This window comes from Oncorhynchus masou, chromosome 26 (genome assembly GCF_036934945.1).
Source record: "Oncorhynchus masou masou isolate Uvic2021 chromosome 26, UVic_Omas_1.1, whole genome shotgun sequence".
Lineage (NCBI taxonomy): Eukaryota > Metazoa > Chordata > Actinopteri > Salmoniformes > Salmonidae > Oncorhynchus > Oncorhynchus masou.
Window position 1 is genome coordinate 6,876,692 of NC_088237.1, and position 20,573 is coordinate 6,897,264.

The following is a 20,573-nucleotide window of genomic DNA, read 5'->3' on the forward strand; positions in this document are numbered from 1 at the left end:
AAGTTTTGTGAAAAGTCCCTTTACACATTCACTTTTCCTGCACTCACCCAGCTTCTTGAGTGCATAAGGTATATTTTCTTTCCATATCCCCGTCGCCAGTTGTAATGTATTGACTTGACTTGACTCAGTCTCAAGGGAATCATTTACTTGTACTTTATTATTGGTCCCCGAAGCACAGCCTCCCTCCGTTCCTCACGTGACTCCTAATGCCCTAACGAATAGGTGTCGCTGATACCAGCGGGTAAATAAAAACTCCAAATCCTGCATATCCCCAGCGTGGCAAGATTCAAAATGAGGTCTTATTAAATACTTGTATTGTGCTTAAGAATTTAATTGTAATGATAACATATTTGCTTAGTATCTCACTTTGTGAAGGCTACAGGACTGAAAATAGATGAATGCAACAACCATGTCTCTGTCACTAACAAATGCAGTCATGGGTGGTAACTCTACAATTTTCCCGAAAGGCAAGGCACTCTGGAAAATTTGCAAATAAGGCTTTTACACTCCAGGGGTGGGCAACTCCAGTCCTCGAGGGCCTGCAAACACAGCTGATTAATCAAATTGCATTCTAAGCTGAAGATCATGATTAGGTGATTATTGGAGTCAGGTGTGTTAGCTGGTGCTGGGGCAGCACTGCGACACCAATCAGGCCCTCGAGGACTGCTAAGCAGTGTGTTAAGACTGGAGACTGAAAAGTGTGGACCGGTATTGACACTGGGAAACTGTCTTGTGGCATGCAGGAGAACTGGGGTTCAAATCCTGGTAGTACCTTACTGTACAACTGGATAGTGAAACTTTGGCCATGAAAATAGAAATGTGTTATGAATGTAATAACCAGGGCTTGCTTGACATGTCTTGGTTACCTCCTTACGAACTAAGGACAGATCAAGACATGGCCAACATCATAATTCATTTCCCCTCAATAGTGTGGTGTTGTTTTGAACAGTTAACCTTAATGAGACCAATCAGCCAATTAGCACAAAGAGAGGGGCTTACCCCCCCATACACACACACACTGCCCAAAAATATTATCAAGACACCATGTTGTTTTGGGCGAGACACCAGGGGCCTGTTGCACAAAACTAGGATAAGGGATTAAGCCAGGATATCTTGGTGATCCTGGCTCAATTGATCCGTAATCCGGTTGCACTAAAGATGGATAGGGGGCAGGAGGATATGGTATGGTATAAATTACCATGGAGATTTATTCTGTGGAGCTAGCCTGCTCCAGACCAGGCTAAATTCCAGGATCTATTTAATCTCATCCCTAATGTCAGTCAGCAGTCACCACAAATGGAAACCAATAGTTATTTCACTGCTCACTATACATTGTTATCACATATAACTAGACCCACTGTTATTATTTAAACGTTTGTGATCATTAATTTCAATGATTTTGGATAAAAAATGATTTTTAGATGATGTTGCTATCATTAGATAATTTACAGTTTCCCATAGACTATAAGGCTATATATAAAATGATAGAATATTAGGGCCACAGAGGGGAAAAAACACAAGTCATAATATTGTAACCAGTTGTTTTAAAGGAGGACAGTTGTTAAAATGACAGATGTGGGGCATTTCGTGAAATTGTACTTCAGTATGGTTTCATAAACAAAGACATGCTGATGTGCCAGAATATTAAGTATCACATTGTCATAAGTATCAAAACTGTAAAAACAATATGTAGCTTTTCTGCAGAAAGAACCAGCCTCATAAATGTATGACTTTATCCTTTTTCTTCAGTGTGGCCCTAGTACTCTGTCATATAAACAAATACACATTCCATATGAATATAAAAACACAATGTGTAACATTATGTTCCTTTATTGAATAAGGACAAAACAAAGCAGGTAAACCATCAGCTCCTTTCGAAACTGAAGTCACAGTGACTCTACAAGATGGAAAGCACAGAATCCAAGCATATTATACAAAATGATACATACACATTCAAAGGTCTGTATATAACACACCCTGCATGTCTGCACACTAAAATAAATGCAGGACAAATCCATACACATCAACTGAACAGACAAATGAATGGATGCAGTAGCCTCCCTGCAGCCTTGTATTACACACAGTATACCGCACAAACATCATAAGAGGCCAAATTCGTCAAAAAACGAACCCAAAAAAACCCAAATTCCTCTGCCACCGCAGGACATATTTAACCAAAATTGAAAGCACACATACTAACTAAAATAATTCAACACATATTGGTCCCTCAGCAGCCGACCACTGTCGTCATCAGGGAAGATTGCCGGATTGTCCCAGTCCATGGCTGGTGGCACTCTGGGGGCCCTCTCCTTCCTCAGGCAGGCCACATTGTGGAGGACAGCACAAGCCACAGTAATATCACATGCCCTAACAGGGCTGACCCTTAATTTGTGAAGGCAGTGAAAGCGTGCCTTCAGGAGGCCAAAGGTCATTTCAACTCTGGCCCTGGTCCTGGCATGGGCATGGTTGTAGGCCTGCTGTGCTTCCTGGGGGTCTGTGAAAGGTGTCAGGAGAAAAGGCTGGCAGCCATACCCCCTGTCTCCCAGCAACACACCAGAGAATTCACCTGTCAACACAAAATCTCATCATTACTACCTCATAAACACAGTGATATTCTTGACACAGCCATGATGGTTATAAATAGGGGTTGTGTGGCTTACCTTGTGATAGGCACTGATAGATTTCAGAGGCCCGAAAGATTCTGGAGTCATGGACTGAGCCAGGCCATTTTGCCACAACATTGCTGATCACACAGTCAGCATTGCAGACCATCTGAAATCATAAGATGAGGAATATTACACCAATCAATGCACATCACTGGCAATGCAGAGTGTTCGTCAATGGACAATATCAAAAAGTTATGTTCACCTGAACATTAATGCTGTGAAAGGATTTCCTATTCACAAAATCGGCCTCATGGGCACCTGAGGGGGCTTTTATCCTTATGTGTGTGCAGTCCACTGCACCAATGACATTGGGGAAACCTGTCACACAAAGTAATGAGTATCCTACTATGTGTTAACAGTTGTCCTGTAATTTGTAGATCCTCTTACCTGCAATCCTATAGAACTCCTCTTTGATGTCACAGAGTCTTCTGTGGCCAGGGAAGGAGATGAAGACATCTGCTAATGCTTTGATAGCCAGACACACACTCCTTATTGTGCGGCAAATTGTGGCCTTGTTCAGCTGTTCTGCATCCCCCACTGAGTACAGGAAGGCTCCACTAGCAAAAAAGCGCAAGGCCACACAAACCATTTGCTCCACACTCAGTGCATGGCTCCGTGCAGTGCGGTGCTTAATCCTGGGACCCAGTAGTCTGCATAGATACCTGATGCCATCTGCAGAAAACCTGTATCTTTCATATAGATGGTCATCAGGGAAGGCCAGTGGGTCCAACCGGTCCCTGAAGACCCTTTCTCGCCTGAAGGCTCTCCTCAGCACAAGTGCTTCTTCATCCACCACATCTCGCACGAATGGGCATGCCATTGTCAGAGCAGAAAGGAACACACAATTTTGGGCCTTCATATAGGCTAGTGGCCACACCTGGTGCTGGGGGTGGGCAAAAGAGGCGATGCCTTATAACGATGACTTGGTTGTACTGATTGCTGGGAAAATAAAAAAAAACTTAGAAAGATGCCACCGTCCTGTGTGCTCACAATAAGAGCTCATATGTCATGGCTCACTTGACTTTACGAGAATATACCTAATTTTTATTTTGAGCTGTGTCATCTTCTTGGAGCTGGGGGAGGAAAGAATAATGATTAATACATTTGTGTTACAGTTAGCATACAGTGTACATTGAAGGCATATCTCACCTCCCTCTCAAGTTTTTTTATTTCAAGGTCCAGTTTCCTAATTGTCCTCTTTTTTATTTCGGACTCCAGTGCAAGATTTTCCATCTTTTTCTTCTTGTACTGAATGTCTATGTCTGCCAGTTCTATTTGGCGCCGGAGGTGGTTGCCATACAACTTTCTGATAGCTTGTGAGCTCTGTGAATACAATACAATTAGCGCAGCTGGAATTTGGCAGGATGTGGTGTCCTTTTATTAATACGCACTATGTTGCCAGGCTGGTTTTCCCACTGTATAGCATCTGGGTCCTGTAAAATAAATTAGATTTTTTGATTTTGATGAGGACTCCTCACCATTGTAGAGTAAATAGTACTTTCACAGTCTTAACATGATACCTCATGCCTTCTGGAATCCAGAGAGATGGTCTCCTCCTCATCATCGTCTCCAGCATGTGCTGTTGCTGCTGCACTGGGGCCTTCACCCTATCACATTTAATCGGATTCATATTGAAGCTAGTAGACAAGACATGCCAGGCCTACAGTATGCCTTTGATGGAGTACTCACTGGATCAGCATCGTCTGGTGCTTGTGCTGGTGGCTCTAACAGGAACACAGTGCTGCCAGACACTGCAAGGCAATAGGTAAACCAAAGTCAGACAGTCCAAATTGATTCAATATGAATGTGGTTGTATCCCATGTAGAGATGGAAGGACATACCTTGAATGAAGCGGGTGGCATCTTGGGAGGAACCTATGCTCGTCTCTTTCCCCCAGGGATCCCCTCTAAGACGGGCCTGCCTTTATTTAGCTCCAAGGCCATGTCCTCTGCTGGGGTAAGGTCAGCCTTTGGTGACCCACCACCCGTGCCTTGTCTGTGGGTATTCTTTTTCACTGCTAAAACAGTACAGACAATGTGTGAGCAGGCACCTTCTGGGTACAATATATGCTTGTGCTTTGTTAAATATTAGTCAGGGACCATACCATTCTGCAGAATGTTCTTGTATTTGATTTTGACCTGCTGCCATGTCCGTTTTGGCCAGTTCATGTTTAATCTACACACACACACACACACACACACACACACATTTAATGGAGTCACACTGCAAAAAATTACTTGGTATTTTTGTCTTGTTTTCAGTAAAAATATCAAAAAATGTATCATAGCTTTATACAGTGTGATGGAGTTACTTTACACAATTTCACTCATATCTGCAGTGCATTTCAATTAAAAATTTAACCGTTTCATAATTACAGTACAATTTTTGGAGATGTGAATTAAATATTTGAATTGTAATTGTGATGTTTCAGCGGAGCGGTGAGTGTGTAATTGTGCACTACTTACGCATTCAGGCGGTCTGCAATACTTTGCCACGCTTTTTCTCTTTGCTTTATCACTGTGGCGGTGTTGCCTTTCTTCTTAATTATATCTTTTACCTCCTCGTATGCCTCCATGAGGATTTGTGCTTCCGACGGGGAAAAGTACGCGGCTCTAGTTGCCATGGTAAATCAGTTAATCTGTGATCTGTGGCGGGGTCTATTTGAGTGAGCCGTGAGCGCGCACCTATCCAGGATTGGTTTCACCTGGCTTAATGAATCCGTGTCTGCTCATCCTGGCTTGGTCTTTGTGCAACCAATTAAGCCTGGACGCACATGTTTTGGCTTCATTGAGCTCAGCTGAGTCATTTATCCCGGATGTCTTAATTCTACTTTTGTGCAACAGGCCCCAGATGTGATTTTTAAACAGGGGGAGAGTTGTTATCAAACATATGTAATTTAGCCACGCTTATTTTTGAAATAATTACTTATAACAAAGTATTGTTATTCATTTATTGTTGTTGTGTGCATGTGTGTGTCTGCCCGCATCTGTGAGCGTGCGAGCTTACGTGTGTGCATGTGTCATATTCATTATTGTGTGTTTGGGGATGGCTGAAGGAGAGAAGGAAAGTAAACAGATTAAATACAGTAGCTGTTTATAACCAATTAGATACAACTGACATTCAAGCTCCAATTTAGTTATACAGCTCTGTCTGTCTGTCTGTCTGTCTGTCTGTCTGTCTGTCTGTCTCTCTCTCTCTCAGAATAGCTGGAGCCAAGTCATTGTTTAGAGTAGCACAATTACCATTGCTCATCACATCCATCTAGATTCAACGATAACGTGGTGATTGAAAGGGACATATGGCTATTGGACGGTGACGATCACAATTGTTTACCTGGCCACTGTTTCAAATGCTACCTTTTTAGAATTTGTGGCACAAATACAAGTGCAAGTGTCACGCCCTAACCTGAGTATTCTTTGTTTTCTTTATTGTTTTGGTTAGGTCAGGGTGTGACATGGGTGATGTACGTGTTTTTGTACTGTCTAGGGGTTTTGTAGGTTTATGGGGTTGTTTATCATCTAGGTGTTTATATATGTCTATGGTTGCCTAGATTGGTTCTCAATTAGAGGCAGGTGTTTATCGTTGTCTCTGATTGGGAACCATATATAGGCAGCCATCCTCTTTGGGTATTGTGGGTTATTGTCTATGTCTATGTCTATTTGTGTCTGCACCGTTTATATATAGCGTGACGTTGTTTTGTAAGTTTATTTGAGTGTTCTTTCTTCATTAAATATAGAAGATGTATTCATATCACGCTGCGCCTTGGTCTCCTCTCTATGACGATCGCGACAGCAAGTCAATGTTACCTATATTAGCATTTTCTTGCTTCATATCCAAATCATCTATAGGTAACATCATTGAGTTACACAATCCATTTTAGATACTTTAGGATGATTTGGACATAAAGCCTGAAAAGGCTAATATGGGTGTAATCAATTTCTCAGAGATCAAATTATATTTCAACAAGATAATGTTGCAGGAGTGCTTATATTATCTGTTTTTGACAACAGAAATGATTTCAGAAAAATCTGAGATGATAGTTGGCAAAATCCTCTTTCATGTGCTTTTTGAGGTGGAAGGTAAAATCTGCAGGACATTATTTCCCTAATCCCACAGCCCCAGTTTTCAGAGTGACAGGCTTATTATACAGTATGGGGAATTTATAGCGTGATCATCTTTGATGGCCTCGGTGTCCAGCCGTGCTCCATTCTCGCCTGTATGGGCTCCCAGTAATGTCGGCGATAATTCTCTCTCTCTCTCTCTCTCTCTCTCTTTCTCTCGCTCTCTCTCTCTCTCTCTCTCTCTCTCTCTCTCTCTCTCTCTCTCTCTCTCGCTCTCTGTATTATTGACGGCTCCATTAACAAAAACAAATATTTTCCCAGCCTGTAATATTTACCCTGCAACCTTATTTATGTGTTTCTTTATAACGTTGTGATGTGTTGCAACTCATCAGGTCTGAACTTGTTTTGATTAGTGGGGTTATATTAGCCGATGGACTCTCTGTCTGTCTGGCTGGGTTAATCTTAGCTGTGAATAAAGCTAACAGATAATAAGCCAGGTTAATGAGCAAAGTTATTGATTCATTTGAAAGGAACGCAAGGCATATGATTTAGATTTACTACAAGCAATCAAACGTATACCTCATATTCCTCATACGATATGATAATAATTGCCATGTTCTTTTATAGGTCTTGAGATTTAGAGCATGATAAAATGTAATACTCTTGGCTGCAGTTAAGGCCTTAATTAATAAGGGTTTACCATTGAGGTTTGCCTTTCCTCTGATATCTTTGGCCTTACAGCAATAATTGCATTTGAGAGGTCTCAGAGCCTGTTAGTACTGCAAACTGTTTTGCAAAGCTGAGAGATGTTTTGTATTTGACATGTTTCCCCTTTTCAGCATTTTCATGTCGGAGCTGACTGAGTTCTGTGATAATGATGTTTATTTGGGCTAGATTGTGCTTTTGAGTTGCGTTCCTCTGGGGCACAGCAAAATTAAAAGAGAGGAATTTGTATCTGAAGCTTTCATATCCCCCCCCCCATATTTAACAACACTACTTTTTCTAATCTGCATTCAAGAAATTACTTCAAAGATTTGTGTCATAAAAATAAATTGGGGAGAAATCAGTTTTTAAAGTTTATTTTAATTTTAAACAGAACTTTAGAAAATGGTTCAACCTTGAAAGGGTAAAAGGAGTCCAAATGAAATGGAAACCCAATAATCAATTCCTTTCTGTGAAGTGATGACGTCAGCTTTGAGGACAAGTTGAATGCCAAACATTTAGCCACAGAGACAGGAGAATACGACCCATTGAATTCCAATCCATTACTCTTGGTGTTCTGGTCTGCTTTGAAATGTGAAGTTTTGAAGATGTGTGCATTCCAATTATCATATTTAGAAAAATAAATAGTAAACAGCAAATAACCATATATCCAAAAAGCCAACACAATCCATTTGATACCAAATCAAATTTTTAAGCTTTCCCACCTATGGGGTTGATATCAAAGTGAAAGAAAATTATTATATTTTCTATATTTTAGCTTTGAAAAAGTGATTATGTGGGAGAATATAACTGATCAAACCAGAGACATGTCTCACAGGCGATATCAGAGCAGACAGGTTTGAAAGTCTCTTAGGAGAGACCAGAGCAGAGCAGACAGGTCAGATAGATAGATCCATTACCGATGCTGATTAGAGACAAACTTTACTTTTACTGTTTCTCTCTTTCTCTCTCTCCTTCTCAACCTTCACCTTCCCTTTATCATTGGTCTGGTCTCTCAATTTCAACAAAGGGAACCCAAAACAGCAGGCCTTTCTCTCTCTCTCTATCCCTGTCTCTTACTCCCTCCCCCTCTGTCTTCCTCCTTCCTCTTCTTCTCCCTTTTCCTTTATTTCTTCCTTTCCCTCCCTCTCTTTCATCCCTCCCGTCTCGCCCTAGGCCAGGCTATGTCATTGTGAAGACAAGGACAATACTTGCCCCGAGCTGCCATTAATTCTCAGCAACTGACTCTAATCACTAGCGTATTAATAGTTGATGATCTTGATGACAAAAACACCAGCGCTATTAACCTGAGGTGCGTTCAGTTCCCTTGAATGTTCGCTACATTGCAGAATGGTTTGTACTGAATGACACATTTTCCCGAAACATTCTTGAACAGAGTTTGATGTACGTTTGCTCCTCTTTGCTCCCGTTTGGTGGATGTGGCGAGGTGTGGCTTGAAGCAATGAGTAATGTATTTAAAGGGCAGTGGCCTTACTGACAGTGTTCCCCCAACTCAAAACCTAACCCCTCCCTGGTTTGGAACTGTTTGTTCAGTACATCACTGTTTCCGGTCGCTCTGGATCTATTGATTTAGTGTCCTCCACACCCCTCTAAATGTTCGAGGGTGTTTGGACTGGCTAGCTAGGGACGTGAGGGGTAGGAGAGAAGAAACAAGAAACCGAATTAAACACTAGTTGAGGGATTTTTGCAGCATAAAGATTGAGAAATAACCTATACAGTGGCAAGATAAAGTGCGTGAATGCTTTGGAATTACCTTGATTTCTGAATAAATTGGTCACCAAATTTGATCTGATCTTCATCTAATTCACAACAATTGACAAACATAATTTGCTTAAACTTATAACACACAAATTATTGTATTTTTACTATACTGTGCGTGAATGCTTTGGAATTACCTTGATTTCTGAATAAATTGGTCACCAAATTTGATCTGATCTTCATCTAATTCACAACAATTGACAAACATAATTTGCTTAAACTTATAACACACAAATTATTGTATTTTTACTATACTGAATATATCATTTAAACATTCACAGTGTAGGTTGTAAAAAGTTTGTGAACCCCTAGGCTAATGACTTATCAGAAAGCTAATTTGAGTCAGGAGTCAGCTAACCTGGAGTCCAATCAATGAGACGAGATTGGATATGTTGGTTAGAGCTGCCTTTCTCTATAAAAAAACACTCACACAATTCAAGAAGCATTGCCTTATGTGAACCATGCCTCAAACAAAAGAGATCTCAGAAGACCTAAAATTAAGAATTGCTGACTTGCATAAAGCTGGAAAATGTTACAAAAGTATCTCTAAAAGCCTTGATGTTCATCAGTCCACGGTAATACAAATTGTCTACAATTGGAGAAAGTTCAGCACAGTTGCTACTCTCCCTAGGAGTGGCCGTCCTACAAAGAACACTGCAAGAGCACAGCGCAGAATGTGCAATGAGGTTAAGAATAATCATATAGTGTCAGCTAAAGATTTACAGAAATCTCTGGAACATGCTAACATCTCTGTTGATGAGTGTACGATAGGTAAAACACTAAACAAAAATGGTGTTCGTGGCAGGACACCACGGAAGAAGCCACTGCTGTCCAAAAAAACTTTGAAGTTTGCAAAAGTGCACCTGGATGCGAAACATTCTGTGGACAAATGAAACTAGAGTTGTGTTGTTTGAAAGGAACACACAACACTGTGTGTGGAGAAAAAAAGGCACAGCACACCAACATCAAAACCTCATCCCAACTGTAAAGTATGGTGGAGGGAGCATCATGTCTCGTGCCTGCTTTGCTGCCTAGACAGCTTGCTATCATCACGGAAAAATGTATTCCCAAGGTTATCAAGACGTTTTGCAGGACAATGTTAAGCTGTCTGTCTGCCAATTAAAGCTCAACAGAAGTTGGGTGATGCAAGAGGACAATGACCCAAACAACAGAAGTAAATCAACAACCTCAACCCGATTGAAATGCTGTGGCATGACCTCAAGAGAGCAGTTTACTCCAGACAACCCATTGCTGAAGTGAAACAATTTTGTGAAGAGGAATGGTCCAAAATTCTTCCTGTAGAGGTCTGATCCGCAACTACAGAAAACATTTGGTTGAGGTTATGGCTGCCAAAGGAGGGTCAACCTGTTATTAAATCCAAGGGTTCACATATTATTTTCCACCTGCACTGTGAATGTTTACACAGTGTGTTCAATAAAGACATAATTGTATAATTGTTTATGTGTTGTTAGTTTGAGCAGACTGTGTTTGTCTATTGTTGTGACTTAGATGAAGATGAGATCAGATTTGATGACCAACTTATGCGGAAATCCAGGTATTTCCAAAGGGTTCACACACTTTTTCTTGCCACTGTAGATCATGGAGTGAGATTATGTTTATGGAGATTTTGACTTTGTAAACATGAAGGTGAGTATTTTCCAATGACAAGGATAATCTAGTAGTCTATCATTTGTCCCCAGAAATGTTTTGTAAGCAAATTGATCTCTTATTAAACACCATGGACCTGGCATGCCAAATGGGTCCCCCGGCCAAATTGCTTGGCTCTATTTTACCTCATAGCGGTCACGTAGGATGGAGGACGCGAGCAGTTCTAGTTTGAATTCACCTCACAATTGCTTGCTCAGTCCACGCAAAATTATTACCTCAGATTTGCTCTACAATGACAGTGTTTTTGACTGTGACTACCTGCTGACTACCTACTGCTTCAGAGGACAAAAAAGACTGGAAAGAGAACCCTCTTTCTTTACCATATATTTGTCTATATAAGAAAATATTGTTAAATAGTGTTAAATAATTTAAACTCTTTTTAGATTGACGTTGCTAGCTACTGTACTTGCTTGCCTCAGCCTGCCTCATCAGCTTGGCAACTAGCTAGCTAGCTAGCTAGCTAGACAGACAGTTTTATTTAGCTAATGTTAGCTAGCTAACTGCTATTGTAGCTTTCTGTTTGTATGTAGCTTACACTTCAATGCCATCCCTCGACGAGATGTTATTTTATATTTTCAACCAGGCGAAGTGTTAAGAAGGAACCTCTGATCTCGACAAGATGCGCAATATTCTTAGGGGGCAGAGAAATTCACAATTCTGGGTTAGTAGCTCACTGCTATTAGGTAACCATTTTTCAACATCCATTTTCTGTCTAGCTAGTTGTTCATCTACATGTTGCTAGCTATACATTTGTCTGTCATATTGAGGTATCTAGTTACAAGTTAAACCTGATCAATCAAATGGATAGGTGGATAGGTGTAAGCAATTATGGTAATTCCAACAGCCCTAGGTGTCTTCGCTAGACAGACACAGATGGCGAGGGGGGGGAGAGGAAGAAAGTGAGAAAGAAAGGATTAGAGGGAGAGAGAGGTGGGAAGAGAGAGAGAGAGATGGAGAGAGAGATGGAGAGAGCAACGGAGAGAGCAACGGAGAGAAAAACGGAGAGAGCAACAGAGATAAACACTGCAGTGCAAATTTACTTAGACTTGAGTATTTCAACAACTCTTCTCTTCCAACTTGTCAGGCAATCACTTGTACATACTGGAGAATGATGGCCAGCCACACAGGAGGAGAAGGAGACCATGCTGAGCGAGATGCATTCTGGTCATTTCGGAGTGAAGCACACGATTGCCAAAATCAACCTACGCTTCTTCTGGCGTGGAATTGTCAAGGAGGTGGACAGCTGGGGAAGTGAAATAACCTTTTGTTTATCAATCACATTCTATTATATCTGAAATTATTATAATTTCAATGAATGTCATATCAGAGAGCACACAACGTTTCAATGTCACTTTGTGCTTAAAGGTCATTACACTATCTAGCCTCCCAGAAGTTTGAGAAGGTGAAAACTATGACGCAGGTGTTGAAGCCCACCAGTTGTTTCATCATCAAATAACTCTTACATCAATAACAGTCAATTATTAATGATTATTATCTCATATCAGTCTCATTCTGAATGTCATTGACTTCATAAATAACTCTAGTCTAAATAATGATTCAGCGATACACAAATTGTCTTAATTATTTATTTACTAACTAACTAAATAATCACACAGAATTACATAAACACACACACAGTATAGATTATTGATTACTAACCTAATGCATTGAAAAGTCCCTAGTGGACTAACAAAGCATGGAAGTTTGGTGATAACAAAATGGAGGATTCAGAAAGAGAGGGAAAGGGAGAGACACATAAATACAAATACTTAGCACCCTAATAACCACTCATTCAGAAAAGGAATGCAATACATATTTACGCATAGATGTCTTTCTCTGTGGTCTTTGGTCGAATTTACCAGACTAAAGTACTTAAACAGCTGCAGATTGAATGATGTAGTCTTTATCTTCTTCACTCAAGAGTTTCAGAGTCTTAAAATTTTCTGGTGTGGTAGCTTTAAACCATTTGTCAGTCATGTTGCCACCGCTCCACGCTGTCCTGTATTTAAATTGAAACCATTTCAATGTTTTTAGCTCACGCTGCAAATATACCGGTCTGTAGACATTTAACCATTTCTCTGGTCTCAATGGTTGATTACTCAGGGTACCACTTTATACACCGGCAGCAACCCGCCACGTTTTGGACCAATATGTTAATTCTTCAGGGAGTCCTTTTAAGCACTCGCTTTGGAGGGCAGTTCCATCACGTTGCCATAATGTCTGTGCTGACGTGGGCGACGTTACTGACTTGGCAAAAGTTTATATGAAAAATTATTCTCATTTAGAAGTCGAAATTCACATTGCTATTTTTTCACAAATTGTTTCATATTTAACCATACAAGTTTTACAACATTTAAGATATTGAAGTATGTCTGATTATGTACCATGGAAAAATGAAAACAAATTGCAAATAAAAAAAATGTAAAAGTGGGTGGTAACTCGGACTTTACTACTTTCAGAGTTACAGTTATCTTGTTGTACCATCTGTAATGACATCACAAAATGCTAAATTATGTGACATGATTATTGTTTCCATCCCCACCAACCATTTTCCACATTCTTTATGTTAGAAATATTGTTTCAATGTCCTATCTTTTGATGTTAAAGTTTTGGCCGAGTCTCTCTCTACACACAATGGATTTTTGACCTCTCCATACTGCAGTGCAAGAGAGAGAAAGTTTACGACCAGTCATTATGAGAGTCATGACACAGTATCCTAACAAACATGAAAATCTGCATACTGTATGACACAGATACGTTTAAGAAAAAATACATCTTCTTTCTAACACTTTAAATGTTCGGGATGGACCTCATCGGACCCTTCACGAAATCCAGAAATGGCAACAGCTAGTGTCTGATGGCGACCGATCACTTTACCAATACCCATTAAAGCCAGAGAACATGCTTAACTCTAAATTCGCTTCAGTACCCCATTTCTTTTTTGCGTAACTCGTCAAGTCAGTTTTTTCAATGACAGCCTTGGAACAGTGGGTTAACTGCCTTGTTCAGGGACAGAACAAAAGTTTTTTTTTACCTTGGGGATATGAACTTGCAACCTTTGGGTGACTAGTCCATCGGTCCATTTAAAATCCACCCATTAAAAAGGGTGCTTGAAACCAAACATTTATTTTCATTTTGTTTGATACCCATCAAGGACGAGACTGGCAGGGTCACCTCCAATGTGATGGACATCTTCAACACCCACTTTGTTTAATTTTTTATTTGCAATTTTTCAATTTTCCATGGTATATAATCAGACATATTACAATATCTTACATTGTCAATAGATATCACTTTCCTTCCCACTGCTCCAGGTTTGAGTGAAAGGACCAACCAGACCCTCAAAACAGCAATGGGCAAATCCCTTGACGGGTACCAGGAACAGTGGAAGAACAACCCAAAGGTAATTCTCTCTGCACATAAAAGCAGCGTCCAGGGCTTCACCGAGTATGGGCAGGAACCACAGCTTTTGATTGAGGTAAACAATGCAATTGTATATACAATTATTGCATATACTGTAGTCTTTCAAATGTGTGATTGACTTATTGTTGTTGTTTGTCTCTTGCTATTTTTGTTTAACATACTTTCAGATCCCTGATACCCCACCTAATGTGGTGGAAGTTGCGAACCAGATCAGAAAGCCTTCCAAGGATCATCTTCATGCGTGGACTGAGAGGGATGTCGAGGTTTTTGAGCAGGTAAAAATGATTGTCCAGTAAAAGTAGATTTAAAAAAACATATCAAAAACACACCTTATGGAACAGCGGGGTCTATGAAGCAACACAAACAGAGACACATACATGATAACATATGCACTATACACACATAGACATGGATTTTGAACTGTAGATATGTGGTAGTAGGGGCCTGAGGGCACACAGTGTGTTGTGAAATCTGTGAATGTCTTTTAACGTTCGTAAAATTGCTAAAACATCCTTCATGTTGCTGTACCCCAGGAAGAGTAGCTGCTGTCTTGGTAGCAGCTAATGGGGATCCATAATAAATACAAATACAAATTGTCCTCTGTTAATTTATTTTCTGGCCCTCCAAGTGATGTAATATGAAATATAATAGCATATATTCCTGTTATCAATCAAGGTTAGAGTGAACATCAACAAGGCGCAGGATTAAGAGAAGGAGAGCTACCCGGAGGAAAATCAAGAAGGGGACCAAGTGCTTCAACATCCGGGCAAATTGCTGGCTTGGAAGAACGACAAACGGAAGGCAAGACCTGGGAAACATCGATGTGCTTTCGCTCCTAGCTGGGGTCACCTTTCTATAAGGTAAATATAAAATCTCAAATATTAACTATTTGCCTTTGCACACAAAATAACCTGAAGCTAGTGTTAGTTTCCCTAACACTGATATATTTGTCTTCCTTGGGTTACCTCGGTGGTGGCCAACAATCTTCTCCAGTTGGAGCTTTGAAACGTTTGACCACTGAAAGCACTGACGTCCTACACTTCGGTGGAGCACAATAGACAAAGTGTGTTAAATTTGGTTGACATTTGAGGAAGAAAGAAATGGTATATATGCTGAGCTTCTAAAAATATACCTCTTCAGTTTACCTCTCCTAATGACTTTAGGACCATCGACTGTCCGAGCCCCCAAGAAGGTATCCCATCCTCCAGAGCTAGTGAGTTCAGATCAATCTGATTCTCCGTGCTCTGAGTTAGAGGGGGACAAGCTTGAGGTAGGCTATACCTTCCAAAACTGTTAAAAAGTACATACAGAACATTCAGAAAGTATTCCGGTCCCTTTCCTTTTTCTACATTTTGTTATATTACAGCCATATTCTAAAATGGATTGAATAAAAACATGTCCTCATCAATCTACACACAATACCCTTTAATGATTTGCAAATTTACAAAAAAATGTCAAAAAGAAATACCTTATTTACATAAGTATTCAGACTCTTTGCTATGAAACTCGAAATTGAGCTCAGGTTCATCATGTTTCCATTGATCATCTTTGAGATATTTCTACAACTTGATTCCACCTGTGCTAAATTCAATTGATAGGGCATGATTTGGAAGGGCAAACTGCTGTCTATATAAAGTCCCACCGCTGACAGTTGACAAAGCAAAAGCCAAGCCATGAGTTCCAAAGAATTGACCGTAGTGCTCCGAAACAGATTTGGGGAAGGGTACCAAAACATTTATACAAATGGAAGATCCCCAGGAACATAGTGGCCTCAATCATTCTAAAATGGAAGACGTTTGGAACCACCAAGACTCTTCCTAGAGCTGGCCGCCTGGCCAAACTGAGCAATCGGGGGAGAAGGGCCTTGGTCAGGGAGGTGACCAAGAACCCGATGGTCACTCTGACAGAGCTCCGGAGTTCCTCTGTAGAGATGGGAGAACCTTCCAGAAGGAAAATCATCTCTGCAGCTCTCCTCCAATCAGGACTGTATGGCAGAGTGGCCAGACAAAAGCCACTCCTCAGTAAAACGCACATAACAGCCCGCTTGGAGTTTGCCTAAGGGCACCTAAAGGATTCTCACAGCATGAGAAACATGATCCAAATCTTTGGCTTGAATGTCAAGCGTCACATCTGGAGGATACCTAACACCATCCTTATGGTGAAGCATGGTGGTGGTAGCATCATGCTGTGGGGGATGTTTTTCACTGGCAGGGACGGGGAGACTAGTTAGGATCGAGAGAAAGATGAACAAAGCAAAGTACAGAGATCCTTGATGAACAAAAACCTGTTCCAGAGCACTCAGCACCTCAGACTTGGGCGAAGGTTCACCTTCCAACAGGACAACGACCCTAAGCACACAGCCAAGACAAATCAGGAGTGGCTTCAGGACAAATTATCTGAATGTTCTTGAGTGGCCCAGCCAGAGTCCGAACTTGAACCTGATTGATCATCTCTGGAGAGACATGAAAATAGCTGTGCAGCAACGCTCCCCATCCAATCTGACAGAGCTTGAGAGGATCTGCAGAGAAAAATGGGAGAAACTCCCCAAATACAGGTGTGCAAAGCTTGTAGCGTCATACTCAAGAACATTTGAGCCTGTATCGCTGTCGAAGGTCCTGCAACAAAGGGTCTGAATACTTATGTGAATATGATATTTCATTTTTTTACTTTGTCATTATGGGGTATTGTGTGTAGATTGATAAGGGGAAAATGTTTTAATCCATTTTAGAATAAAGCTGTAACATAACAAAATGTGGAAAAGGTCAAGGGGCCGAAATACTTTCTGAATGCTCTGTATCTCCCATTTATAGCACTGCACTAATCAATTGCATTTTCTCACAGTAAAGTTTAACGTGCGTTTGCTTGTCTATCTACTACCCTATTCCCTTTTGCTAAGAACGTTTTCTAGCTGTGTCATAAACTTAATATGTGAGATACACACATTATCTAAAAACATTATCACTGCAAACATTCTGTCAGGACCCGGTTACGAACCTGGGTCTCCGGAGTGAGAAACAGTCACTTAACCAACTGAGCCACGAATAGTCAGCAGAACCCAGAAGATGAGGCAGACACAGCAGTACTTAAGACGGTGTATTTAATAAAGTAAAAAGGAGAAGTCCTTCAATACAAAAAATGGCAAATCCAAAAGGTGGTAGGAATAGCACAAAAAAGCCTCAAGAGATAAACAAAAACAGAATTCCACAAGAGCATCCACCGGAATCGACAAGAATACACAGAACACTAGGGCTGGGTGCTAACATACAAACACAGAGCACAGAACTGAGGGAAACAAAGGGTTTAAATACAATCAGGGAAAACGAGGCACAGGTGCAAATAATAATGGGGAACAAGGGGAAAAAACATAAGGTCAAAAAGCACAATGGGGGCATCTAGTGACCAAAACCCGGAACAACCCTGACCAAATCCTGACAGAATCCCCCCCCTAGGAACGGCTCCTGACGTTCCTACCAGCTCTCTCAGGGTGGAGGGCCCTGAACTGACGAATGAGGTCAGGGTCCAGGATGTCTTTGGCAGGAACCCAGGAGCGCTCCTCGGGACCGTAGCCTTCCCAGTCCACCAGATACTGCCAGGACCGCTGCACCCGGCGGGAATCCAGTATCCGATGGACGGTATAAGCCGACTGGCCTCCAATGACACGAGGCGGAGGGGGAGGTCTGTCTGCCGGGACAAGGGGAGAAAAAACAACAGGTTTTAACAATAAAATGTGAAATGTGGGATTAATCTTAAGGGATCTGGGTAAGTGTAGGCGATAAGAAACTGGGTTAACTCTCCTGGCAACCTTGAAGGGACCGATGTATTTTTGGGACAGCTTGCGAGACTCCACCCGTAGAGGTAAGTCTCTTGTGGAGAGCCAGACTCTCTGGCCGGGGCGCAGGGTAGGCCCGGGACGGCGACGTCTGTTGGCTTGTTGTTGGTACCTCTGTGAGGAACGCATAAGATTAAGACGGGTCTTCCTCCACATAAGCCGACAGCGTCTGACGAACTTCAAGGCTGAAGGCACTCTGACTTCTGCCTCCTGGTCCGGGAACAATGGAGGAGCATAGCCAAACTGACACTCGTGCGGGGACATACCAGTGGAGGAGGAGCGCAAGGTGTTGTGCGCGTATTCGGCCCAAACAATAAAGGTTGACCATGTGGACGGGTTGTCACGAGTCATACATCGGAGGGTGGTTTCCAGCTCTTGATTCATCCTCTCTGTTTGGCCGTTGGACTCCGGATGGTACCCTGAAGATAGACTGGCAGAAGCCCCCATGAGTTGGCAGAAGGCCTTCCAAAACCTTGAGGTGAACTGGGGACCTCTGTCAGAAACCATATCTTGAGGAATGCCGAAGACTCGGAACACATGATTAATTACCAACTCAGCCGTTTCCTTGGCAGAAGGTAACTTAGTCAGAGGGACGAACCTGGCCGCCTTTGAAAACCTGTCGATTATGACTAGGATAGTAGTATTGCCATGGGATGGAGGTAGTCCAGTAATAAAGTCCAATGAGATATGGGACCAGGGTCTGTGGGGAACAGGTAAAGGGTGAAGGAGTCCTTGAGTGCGGAGGTGAGAAGATTTGCCCTGGCAGCACACGGGACAGGCATTGACAAAAGTGGCAACGTCTTCTCTTATGGTAGGCCACCAGAACTTACGCTGGATGAACTCCAAGGTGCGACCTACGCCCGGATGACAGGTGAGGCGAGAGGAGTGCCCCCACAGAAGGACCTGAGTCCTCACTGCGTTGGGGACAAACAACCGATTGGCAGGACCTCCTTTCGGGTCCGGTTCGCTAGCTTGAGCACGTCTCACGGTATCCTCAACTTGCCACGAGATCGGAGCCACAATCTTAGCAGCAGAAAGGACAGGCATGTCCGTGTCATCTCGAATGGCAGGAGCGTAGACTCGGGACAGGGCATCCGGTTTGAGATTCTTCAACCCGGGCCGATAGGTGAGGATAAACTGGAATCGATTGAAGAAAAGAGACCATCTAGCTTGTCTAGAGTTCAACCGCTTCGCCTGCTGGATATACTCCAGATTTTTGTGGTCCGTAAGCACTTGAAACGGGTGAGAAGCCCCCTCGAGCCAGTGTCTCCATTCCTTCAATGCCATCTTAACCGCTAGGAGTTCACGATCCCCCACATCGTAGTTCCTCTCAGTCGGGGTAAGCCGGTGTGAGAAGAAAGAGCACGGATGAAGCTTCTTGTCTTCACCCCTCTGAGACAGGACAGCTCCAACACCAACCTCTGATGCGTCTACCTCCACCACAAATGGTTCATCCATAGTCGGTAGTATCAGGATGGGAGCAGAGAGAACACGCTGCTTGAGTCCTTGGAAGGCCGTCTCAGCTTCTCTTCCCCACAAAAACCTTGCATTGCCACCCTTGGTTAAAGCTGAGAGAGGGGCTGCCACCAAGCTGAAGTTCTTGATGAACTTGCGGTAAAAGTTTGTGAAGCCCAAGAAACGCTGAACTTCCTTAACGGATTTGGGGGTGGGCCAATCCGCTACCGCCCCTACCTTCCTGGGGTCCATTTGGACTCGACCGGGTTCCACTACAAATCCCAGGAATTGTACTCGGGATGAATGGAATTCACATTTTTCCGGCTTAACGTACAGATGGCTGTCCAGGAGGCGTTTGAGTACTTGTCTGACATGCTTAGTGTGTTCTTGAACGGAGCTCGAAAAGATGAGGATGTCATCCAAGTAAACGAACACAAATATGTTAAGCATATCCCTAAGCACATCGTTTATGAGCTCTTGGAACACCGCTGGGGCGTTGGTCAGGCCGAAGGGCATCACCAAGTATTCATAGTGACCAGTAGGCGTGTTGAAAGCGGTCTTCCACTCGTCACCAGGTCTGATCCGCACAAGATGGTATGCGTTCCGCAGGTCAAGCTTAGTGAAAACAACTACTTCCTGGAGCAGCTCGAAGGCTGTGGCCATAAGGGGTAGCGGGTAACGGTTGCCTTTTGAGAACAAGTGACAGGCAGAACCTCCTCTATATTCCACACACCAGAATTCAGTATTTTAGTCTATGATTGCCATGTGAGTGTACATAAAATATATGAAAATAAATGAATGACAAAACTGTACACAAAAAAAGTTTAGATATTCAAATCTTAAATATTGCCAGATTGGTTTTCACAGCCGTTTCACAAGGTGTTCATTATTATAAATTGTAAAGTGTCCCTTGACGGTATTTATTTGCTTCACATTATTCACTGTTGTATAATGATGGCACCAACAGACATGGCAGCTCTGCTTCTAGCT

General features: G+C 42.1%; 1 protein-coding gene and 1 long non-coding RNA gene across 2 annotated transcripts; both read right to left on the reverse strand.

The window, feature by feature from the left end:
• Window positions 1–1,803: 1,803 nt before the first annotated feature.
• Window positions 1,804–3,503, reverse strand: LOC135514529 (putative nuclease HARBI1). Its single transcript, XM_064937962.1, has 3 exons — window positions 3,054–3,503; window positions 2,661–2,772; window positions 1,804–2,566 (listed from the first exon to the last, which is right to left on the reverse strand). Exons 1-3 carry the CDS (start codon window positions 3,120–3,122, stop codon window positions 2,196–2,198), a joined length of 552 nt encoding a protein of 183 aa, XP_064794034.1. The 5' UTR covers window positions 3,123–3,503; the 3' UTR covers window positions 1,804–2,195.
• Window positions 3,504–3,590: 87 nt separating this feature from the next.
• On the reverse strand, window positions 3,591–4,267 carry LOC135514530 (uncharacterized). The gene is made up of 4 exons (XR_010451687.1): window positions 4,187–4,267; window positions 4,058–4,099; window positions 3,816–3,989; window positions 3,591–3,739 (listed from the first exon to the last, which is right to left on the reverse strand). It is a non-coding gene; the product is annotated as an uncharacterized LOC135514530 (long non-coding RNA).
• Window positions 4,268–20,573: the final 16,306 nt, after the last annotated feature.